Source organism: Myzus persicae, unplaced genomic scaffold, assembly GCF_001856785.1.
Source record: "Myzus persicae strain clone G006 unplaced genomic scaffold, MPER_G0061.0, whole genome shotgun sequence".
NCBI lineage: Eukaryota > Metazoa > Arthropoda > Insecta > Hemiptera > Aphididae > Myzus > Myzus persicae.
The window spans coordinates 1-10,488 of NW_019101608.1; the positions used below are offsets into that span (position 1 = coordinate 1).

A 10,488-nucleotide genomic window follows, 5' to 3' on the forward strand; every position below is an offset into this window, starting at 1 on the left:
ATTAACCCTTTCAGACCCCAGGCACATTACAATGTGCATACAATTGAATAATTAATATAAAATTACTGATAAGAGTTAAGTTGATTAAAATTATTGTATCATATGTTAGAACACGTGATATTTTCGATTTCAGTGTAATCACAAGTTTGTTTACCTTTTAACACGGTGAGATTCTATAAAATATCAAGTCTAGTTGTTATTTATTATACAAATTATAGTTAATTTAACATTTAGTTACTTAACAATTGATTGAAACTGAATTCAACTCCATTATTTCTATGTGTGTAGAAACGTAGGGCATTTAACACTTTTGTAATATTATCGATTTTTAACCCACTTCTATCAAAATTGCAATCCATATTATCCAAGTATATCATAGGTAAAATTATTTCTAACACAATATATTTTGGAAACCTAAACCGTTGGAAAAATTGCAAATCTGAAAATCTAGTAATGTTTACTAATAAATATTTGTAAAGGGCAATTATTAAAAAATATTTCAAAATTACTTACCCTTCAATAGAGTTTTGCATATCACGTATATATCGTTTAGGAATACGAATAGTTTGTTCTAGCCAATCATCAAGATAATCAAGATAGTTAATATCCATTTTAAAATAGTAAAAAATAAATTAAACAAAATTATCAACTTTTTATAAAAGATCAAACAACAATTTAATAGTATAAAAGTAACAATTTTATACCAAGTTATTAATTTTGTGTCTGTTGAGTGACTGTTAAGCATGATTAGTAGGTACCTTAGATATTTCTATATTTTTACTCAAGTTTTTCTTAAAATTATTCAAAGTACCATTTATAAATACAAAAACATAGGATTTATTTAAGTTAAAATATAACTAAGATAATTCTTAGTAAATATCATAAGTCTGATTTATAAATACCAATTTCTAGTTTTAGTTGAGATAATACTAAGATTTTTCTAAGTACCGTCTATAAATCTGGCCAATATACTTTATAGATTTATCTTCATGACATTATTTTATATAAATTATAAATTAACTAATTTGATTTTCTATCTAAAGTAGGGGAGAGCGGGGTTAGTTGTTACACTTTTGACTTATCGATTTTTTATAATTTTTCTTTTACTATGATCATAATTTTTGTAACACCATTCTATTAAGTATTTTCTTAGGTATCTTTTTATGATAGTAAAATAAAAAAAAATTAATTTTTAATACTAAAAAAACCCTGGTAAAGTCACTAAGTCAAAATGTAACAACCTACCCCCGGGTGGGGTAAGTTGTTATAGTCCAGGGGCACATTGTTACATTCTATATTTTGAAATATTATTACCCAAAATAATTAAGAAATCAACAGTAAGAGTAATGATAAACACATTTTATAATATAATATGTTTATAGTAACAAAATATAAATAAACAATTTTCCTTTTTAAGAGTATTTATGCTGATGCAGTCTTATTCAAAACAAATAAATATAGGTAACTGCCTTATTTAAAAACAAAATATAAATAATTATAATTTTTAAAATAACATTGTTATAATTTAATAAAATAATAAAATCACTAGTAATAAAATAAATAAAATACAAATAAATATAGGCAACTGCCTTATTTCAAAACAAAATAAGTAGGCAGTAACAAAATATAAACAATTGTTAAACTTTAATAAAATAATAAAATCACTTGTAATTAATCTTCGTCTATGTCCGAAGTGCAATGCTTACAATTATAAAATAACACATTTTGTTTTCCAGCACATTTTTCATGTGCCCATTTCTTACATGAAGTACACTCAATCCAATCTTGTACCTTTCGACTCTTTGAATAAGCTCCCAAACAAACTATACAAAAATAATCATCTTCTTCATCAGAACTTGCTACAATTGTCTTTGGTTTTGATTTTTTCTTATTCTTATTTTTAGTGTTTGATTCTAGAAAGTTTCTTTTTTTTAATTTTAAATTTTTGGCTTCCTTTTTTCTATTGCTTATTTCCTGTTCTTCTCTTAATTTTTCTTTTTCTGGTGTGTCAGTAAGTATTGTAGATTTCATTTTTTTTCTTGCACGATTATGATTAATGATGAAAACCAATCTTACCCTAGACTAACCTAACCTAACCAATGTCCCCGGAACTGCAACTGACGGTGGTGGATCGCATGCTCAGGGACGTCATGGGATCAGAATTACCGTTCGGCGGTAAACCCATGCTGTTCGCGGGCGACTTCAGGCAGATATTGCCTGTGGTCCGAAGAGGATCGAGGGCTGACATCGTCATGGCCTCGATCAAGCACAACAGTCTGTGGCGCGGCATGGAGCGCTTCAACCTGGTCCGCAACATGCGCGCCGACAACGACGCGCGCTTCGCCGCTTGGTTGCTCCAGCTCGGCAACGGTCGACAGTGTCCCAGACACCGTGCATATCCCCCGAGAAATGACATGTGACGTTGCTGATCTCATAGATTTCGTCTATCCGGAGCAAATGTCATTGGCCAACGTCGACGACTTTTCTCGGAGAATCGTTCTGTGTCCCAGGAACGACGAATGTCGAGCCGTCAACAGGGACGTACTGCAGCGCGTCGACGGTGCCCAGAGGAGCTACACCTCCATCGAAACCGTGGTCGTCGACGATCCCGACGAAGTGGCCAATTTCCCCACAGAATTCCTCAACAGTTTGAAACCGGACGGCCTGCCGCCGTACCGGCTGACGTTGAAGGTGGTGTCAATCGTCATGCTGCTCAGAAATCTCGATCCGAAGAGACGGCTGTGCATGGCACGAGGTTGGTGGTCACCGAACTGCGTTATCACAATTTCAAGGCCAGGATTTTGAACGGTGACGCACAGGACGATATCGTCGTGCCTGCGATACCGCTCACGTCCAGCGGCGAGGACAACCTGCCCATTATAATGCGGCGTGTTCAGTTCCCAGTAAGGTTGTCGTTCGCCATGACCATCAACAAGTCGCAGGGTCAGATGTTCGACCGAGTGGGTTTGCTACTGCCGTCGCCCGTGTTCATGCACGGGCTACTGTACGTGGCGTTCTCGAGAGTGAGAAATGCACAGTCACTGAGAGTTAGCATGTACGGGGATGATGGTCGATTTGTCACCAAAAATATTGTTTACATGGAAGTTTTGTAATGTGGGCAATGTTGCCGGTTGCAATGAATATTGTTATTCTTTTTAAGTCTAGGTGACTTCCAAGGATTAAGGAAAATCCCCCGTGGGCCTAAGTGACCCTAGAGGGGTCTAAGTGCGGAGAGAAAGTTTGACAACCTTCACGTGGTCTCTCTGGATGCGAATACTCAAAGGTGTATTCGTAACAAATGTCAAAAGGCTAGGATTTGAAAAAATATAATAACAATATTGCACGATCACAAAAACATTATAGGTTCAATAATAATTAGTATAATATAGTTCAAAATTAATTCCCTGTTATTAATTCAGCTACACTATATTCATTTATATCCACTTTAAAATACATGATCAATGTTGAAATGTAAAAATAATGTTTAATGCTATGATATGATAATATGTGACTTAGTAACATTAAGTTAGCAATAATTAACCTTTTTCTATGTTTTGTTAGTATTTACAGATTATTATATCAAATTATTATAATTATAGAAATCATATCATAAAATTTATATCTTATTTATGTCTGCATGATTAATAACTTTTATAATAATCTAAATATCTGTTATGTACCAATAACATAATTGAGATTGCATTTATAATCCTATACTTTGATTTTATTTATTTGATTTATAATATATTATTATTCATGGTATACCATGATATTGTGTAACTTTTTACATTTGTTTTTACTTTGGAACCCTCAGTTAATAATATTTAACATTTTTGTATGTCTCATTGGTATTTAACCACCTATTCAGACTATTAATATAATATATCTGTATTATAATTAATTGTACGTGTAGTATGTTTTTATTATTAAGCTTATATCATTAACTTTTAAACACAATTCGATATTTGTCTGTATGAATAACTTCTAATAACAATCTAAATATCGGTAATGTACCAATACATAATTGAGATTGTATTTATTTTTTTATATATATTCATGTTATGCTATTATGTAACTTTTTACTGCTCGGTTAACAATATAATATAATCTTTTTGTATGTCTTTTATTAGTATTGAACCGCATGTATATTATTATTAAAATACAATATTTGTAGTACTATTTATTGTATGTGTAATATCATGTTTTTTATTATTAAGCTTATATCATTAACTTTTAAACAGTTTGTTATGTAACATTATATATTATGTTGATAGCTAATATTATTGTATTCATGTTATCACATCTGTACTTGCTTGGGCAGTTTGCTGAGCGACTCGCGGAATGTGTGGGAGTAAAAGGTAATAATATTAAAAAAAAACAATAAATATGATATAAAATAAAATAAAATATAATAACCAGTCTACTGGTACTAAACTAACATGGTACAAGGCACAACGCCGAAGACGTCTCTTCGGACGATTGCTAATAATACAATATTACAATCAAAGGCGCAATATGCAAATAAATATGTACAAACAAAAAATCAAGAATAATTATACAACGATACCGCTGGTGCCTGGTCACAGTTGATGGCGGAATCCCACGACGATTGGCAGCGATGATAATAGTTTGCGCAATCCAATATTATGCACGCAAAAGTGCGAGCACGTGTAAATACGTACGACGGGTGACGGGAAATCAAACCCGGTACAAGGTACAACGAAAGGTTGTCGGTCGACACACAGGCAACGTGATACAATGATATAAAAATGACCGACACCCACGGTCGCGGTGAACTTTACCGGACGGCGGTGGTAGCAAAAAAGAAAGAAGACAAAACGACGCCGGACCGCGGAACAACTGGTGGTCAGTGCCCCGGTCGCCAAAAGTTCGCGCAAGCGAACTTCATCGTCTTAAGGCCAGCGGGGTGACATGACAGGTGTCACACGGACACACAGCTTGTCGCCGGCGCGAAAAACGACTCCGGTTTGAACAACATCTCTGTCAATTTATATTCATTCTTTAACGTTTAAATGTAAGAATGTTATGACCTCTTACTTTTTTGTTTTTGTATTTCACTGCGTATCACTGTATTGCACAATGCATAATATGATTTTATTATAATAACTTCTTTCAAACACAATTTAATGTTAAATAGCTAATATAACTGTATTCGTAACATTTTATTTGTACTTATTATTACTCATCATCAATGTGAGTTCATGTTTGTTTTTCTATACTTTGTAAAGTTGAGTAAAAAATAAATAATATTGCATGACTTATCTTTTTATATATTTTGCCTACCTATTATTATTATATACATAATATAATACAGTTANCAAAATAAGTAGGCAGTAACAAAATATAAACAATTGTTAAACTTTAATAAAATAATAAAATCACTTGTAATTAATCTTCGTCTATGTCCGAAGTGCAATGCTTACAATTATAAAATAACACATTTTGTTTTCCAGCACATTTTTCATGTGCCCATTTCTTACATGAAGTACACTCAATCCAATCTTGTACCTTTCGACTCTTTGAATAAGCTCCCAAACAAACTATACAAAAATAATCATCTTCTTCATCAGAACTTGCTACAATTGTCTTTGGTTTTGATTTTTTCTTATTCTTATTTTTAGTGTTTGATTCTAGAAAGTTTCTTTTTTTTAATTTTAAATTTTTGGCTTCCTTTTTTCTATTGCTTATTTCCTGTTCTTCTCTTAATTTTTCTTTTTCTGGTGTGTCAGTAAGTATTGTAGATTTCATTTTTTTTCTTGCACGATTATTTTTCCTATCTCCTGCTTTTGGAAAAGGTCTAATTTCACTTGGTGTTACTATTTGAGGTATACTTGGAGTATTTGGACTTGTTGGTGTATTTACTGTTAACTCTTTCCGGCACAGGGGTCTGAACTTTTTTTATACCTATGCTGCACGGACACCGTTTATTTTAGAAATTTAGTGATTTGAGTATAAAAATCAAATATTATTTTGATAAATAACACGATCTTGGTGTAAAAAAAAAATTAATATTTTTTAAAACAAAGTTATGATAGGTGGGATGGCGTATGTCCCACCATGCAGCATGTAGTAGATTTTATTGAGCAGGTATATCAATAACATAAAAATAATATTACATTTTAAATTAACAACTTTTATTTATTTCTTATATGTCTAATCACTTTTATACACTTATTATATGTAGAATATGTTTTATACATTGTAGGTATATAAAAAAAAAATTTTTAAAAAGTAATCCAAATAAAAATAACTGAATGTTATAAATTATAATACAATAAAAACAATTTTTTTCCATTAAAATGTGTTTTTTATGTATAGCACTATTGTGGTCTATGAATTGTTTGTACAAAATCTGAAATAGTGAAAATTAAAATGTTAATGAAACTGGTAAATATGTGTTAACTGCTTAATAAAAAGTCTTACCTTTCCTGAGTATTGTGGTAAAGTGCAAAGCAGTTTTTATTTTTTCCCAAACACAACGGGACATTACATACACACTACACAGCACATCCATTCTGTACGAACTTCGTTCTTTTTAGTACTACATCTGGCACATCTTCTTCTTGTACCCCTCTGTGGTTGATGGGCAGCTTGTTCAAGACGAATTATATTTGGTACAGATGGTTTATTTTTTTTCAATTCTACTGGGCTTATTTTTGATTTATTTTGCGCTGCTCTTTTTTCCACCAATGTTTTAGAAACAAGACTTCTAGATATTTCTCGACGAAAATCTTTCATTGTAATATTTGTATTTGTTGTCTGCAGTTTATAAATTACATGTGAATTAACAATAGCTGTGTCAATAAAGTGAAAAAATAATCTATGCCACCATTTATGTGCCTTTCTATTAATTTCACATGATTTTTTGTTTTGGTCAAATTTATCGACACAGTTCATGTGTTTGTTATATTCACTTAAAACTTTTGGACATGAAACCATAGTTATTGAACCATCCTTTGATCTTCTTCGTACCGCTGTAGCATCTTCAGGGTTGTGGAAGTTTGATAAAAGGCTAACAATTCTTTTATCGCGCCATTTAACAATTGAAGTGTCACCTTGATCGACAAACCAATCATACTCTCCAAGTTTTAAATCTTTATCTTTTTTTAAATTAGGCAAATATTTTCTTGTTAAGTTTATAGTTCCACATGCATGAATATTTTTTGACTTGAGATATGTCATAAGCGGATAACTAGTAAAGTAATTGTCAAAAAATAATAAATGATTTTTATTTTGGAGTGGTTGTGACAGTTGCTTGACCACGCGGGCTCCTAATTGATTTTCAACACTATCACCAACTTTCCCAGTGTAAACTTCAAAATTCCACAAGTACCCATGTTTGTCTACTAAGCACCAAATTTTGAAACCTCTTTTGATGGGTTTTTTTGGCATATATTGTTTATTTGAGTTTCTTCCTGTAAACTTAACCATACTCTCGTCTATAGAAACAATTTGATGTGGATTGTATGTTTTTTGGAAATTAGATAAAAGAATACTTATAAATGGTCTTAATTTGTATAACTTATCGTAATTATGTGTATTTTTTTTTGGCATAACTGTATTGTCATTTAAATGTATATGTGCCAATAGCCAACCAAAACGGTTGACGGGCATCAGACTACTAATGTATGAGTCGTGCAAATCTGGCGAAGATGACCAATAGTCCCTGTAACTACACTGCTTTTTTATTCCCATTAGAAGATTTATTCCAATAAAAGTTTTTATTTCTGATAAATTTGTTCGTATAAATGATTTTCCGGTTTTAGTTTGTTTTTGTTGGGCGTATAGATTTGTTTGGAAAACAATTAAATTCATAATCTCATCATTAAATAATGTATTAAAAATACTAATTGGATTACAAAAAGGGAGATTTTCTATAATACTTGTGACGCCTTCTAAACTAATAAATAAAGGACTTGAATACATATTATTATTATTTTTTGTCCAAATTGGTGTTATGAATGGAATATTGATTTCATTGTGGTTTTGTTGTATATTTATTTGAGGTTGAGAACTTTGACTCGAAGAAGGGGTAGCTAGTGGCTGAATTCCTGACATATTACCTTCATCAGAATTAAAATTAGAAAACAGTTGACGACGACTAACTGGTACTTTTTTTGGAATTTTACCATCTCTGTTAATATTTTTTCTTTTTAATGATAATCGAGTTTTTTTCAAAGGTGAGGGTAGTAGATAAATATTATGATTATCTAAATTCAAAATTTCTGAGTCTTCATATTCCGAATCTTCTTCAGATTCGGAAATTACGACTTCACGTGAAGGCAAACAGTAATCCTCGTCATTATCAGAATCGTCACATGAAGTTTCACTATTGTCATCGGATGGAATTTCTTCGTATAGTATTTGATAAATATTATTTTCATTTTTCATCTAAGTTTTTACTCATTTTGAATAGTAAATTTATAGTAAAAAATACGGTAGATATGTGTTGTATTTTAATACCAATAGTAAAATAAAATAAAATGTTTAAATCAATGAACACGCCGAATGAATAAAATTAACGTAATAAATATTATAACGTAATATATGAAAACGGCGATTTACTCACTTACTGCATGGTGGGTTATTATTTGGACCCGTACGTTTTACGTCATTCCAGACTGGCCGCTATCAGTAAAATGATTTTGTCTACACTAAATGCTAATATACAATACTGTCTAACATATTATGTGAAAATATTATTTATATTAATAACTCAAATACGAAAATTGTAGGAACAAATAATAATAATTGGCTGGTCGTCGAAATAAAAAAAAAAAATCGGGGAAATAGTCATAAATAACATGAAATTACTTAATTTCGGTTTTAATTTTAGAAAATAACATTGAAATATACTAATAAAACTATTTATAAAACGTATAAGCGAAAAATTATTGTGAACTATCGATAACAATTATTATAAAAGGTGGGTTATTTTTCGTACCACCGTGCCGGAAATGTAATTTTATAGGTGGGATATATGGTATCCCACCGTGCCGGAAAGAGTTAATGGTGGAAGTGTATTGGACGTTAAAGTAATATCAATGTTTTCAATAATTTGATTAATTGATGACTGTTCAGTACTATGGTTTTCAGTGTTTTCACCTCCTAAAGTGTAGGTTCTATCAGTAACAGAAGAACATAAAAAATCTTCATCAGTAAAAATATTTCTATTATATGGCCAAATGCCTGTTTTTTTATATCCAGAAAGTATATTTTTTGGAGTAGCTGCCAGTGGTAGAGCCTCTTTTACTATAGCTGGTATATTATAAATACTTATTGGAACAGCAGGGTGTGAGTCCATCCACCCACTTGCTGCAGTATAGTAAAATGTTTTGAAAGGACCATATACTGAAACATCTAATGGCTGTAAGTGGTTTGTTGTATGTGGAGGAAATGATAAAAGAACTATACCATTATCTTTGCAAAAATCAAGTACAATAATTGATAAATGTGAAACATGATTGTCCAACAATAATAGTACAGGAGATGTTGGACTACAGCGAACATGTTTTTGAAAATGTTGGACAAACTGGAGAAATGATGAAGCAGTTACCCAACCACTAGGATGACTTGTTCCAATACAACCAATAGGCCCATTGCTAATAAAATGACTCTTGAAGTTTACTCTTGGGAAAATAAGCATCGGTGGTAATGAGTTACCAATGGCATTAACAGCAAAGACCATTGTAACTGTTATGCCTCTTTCTCCTGATGTAGCTCTACCTACTTGTTTTTTACCTTTTTCAGCAATTATTTTTGTTGGTTTTTGAACGGTTGTTACTCCAGTTTCATCCACATTCCACACACTATTGCCATCAAATTTATATTTTTGGTATAAAGAATGCAAATTATCAAAAAATGTATCAACATTATTTTTATTGAAACTTGTAATTCGTCCAAGGCTAGTAGCTTCAGGAGAACGTAAGGACAAATTAGAATGTCTTTTTAAAAATGATGAAAACCAATCTTTAGAAGCTTCTTTATACTTGTTCCAGTTTTCAGGATATGAAACATTGTTTAATTTTGCATATTAATATGCTAATTTTTTTACATCTGAAGGAGTTAAACCATAGTATATTCTAGAACAATGTACTAAATAAACTGATAAACTTAACTCTAATTCTTCAGAAAATATTTGTCTAGGTTTTGCATAACCAACAAGTGTACAATTCTTATCCAAGTCTGGTTTTGACTTTTTTTTAACATAACGTTGAAGTGTCATAAAGTTAATATTGTACTTTTCAGCAGCTTTCCTGATTGAATTTTGTTTTGAAATAACTTCATCAGCTGCTTGTTTGTATATATTTTCAGGTACTTGACCTCGATCTGTTTTTTTCACATATGTCCGGACCATCTTAACAATAATAAATATATAAATAATAATTTATAATATAAATATTTATTTTGATTGAACGTTATATTATAAGTAATATAATATAATATAATAATATAATATAATATAAT

General features: G+C 31.1%; 2 protein-coding genes and 1 pseudogene across 2 annotated transcripts; 1 reads left to right on the forward strand and 2 right to left on the reverse strand.

Moving 5' to 3' along the window:
• Nucleotides 1-1,671: 1,671 nt before the first annotated feature.
• Nucleotides 1,672-2,031, reverse strand: LOC111029839 (PHD finger protein ALFIN-LIKE 6-like). Its single transcript, XM_022309037.1, has one exon. It carries the CDS (start codon nt 2,029-2,031, stop codon nt 1,672-1,674), a length of 360 nt encoding a protein of 119 aa, XP_022164729.1.
• A 278-nt stretch (nt 2,032-2,309) lies between these two features.
• LOC111029840 lies at nt 2,310-2,805 on the forward strand (annotated as a pseudogene).
• A 2,604-nt stretch (nt 2,806-5,409) lies between these two features.
• LOC111029841 (piggyBac transposable element-derived protein 4-like) lies at nt 5,410-7,452 on the reverse strand. Its single transcript, XM_022309038.1, has 3 exons — nt 6,799-7,452; nt 6,547-6,611; nt 5,410-5,851 (listed from the first exon to the last, which is right to left on the reverse strand). The coding sequence occupies exons 1-3, from the start codon at nt 7,450-7,452 to the stop codon at nt 5,410-5,412; spliced, it is 1,161 nt and encodes a 386-aa protein (XP_022164730.1).
• Between the last annotated feature and the right edge of the window lie 3,036 nt (nt 7,453-10,488).

Excerpts from the sequence above, each read along its gene's own strand:
- LOC111029839 (XM_022309037.1), bottom strand. The coding sequence starts at position 2,031 with ATGAAATCTACAATACTTACTGACACACCAGAAAAAGAAAAATTAAGA.
- LOC111029841 (XM_022309038.1), bottom strand. The coding sequence starts at position 7,452 with ATGGTTAAGTTTACAGGAAGAAACTCAAATAAACAATATATGCCAAAA. Across the intron at positions 6,612-6,798 it reads CAGCTATTGTTAATTCACAT|CTGCCCATCAACCACAGAGG; the intron begins GTAATTTATAAA and ends GTCTTGAACAAG. Across the intron at positions 5,852-6,546 it reads GTAGTACTAAAAAGAACGAA|TATACCTCAAATAGTAACAC; the intron begins GTTCGTACAGAA and ends AAATACTCCAAG.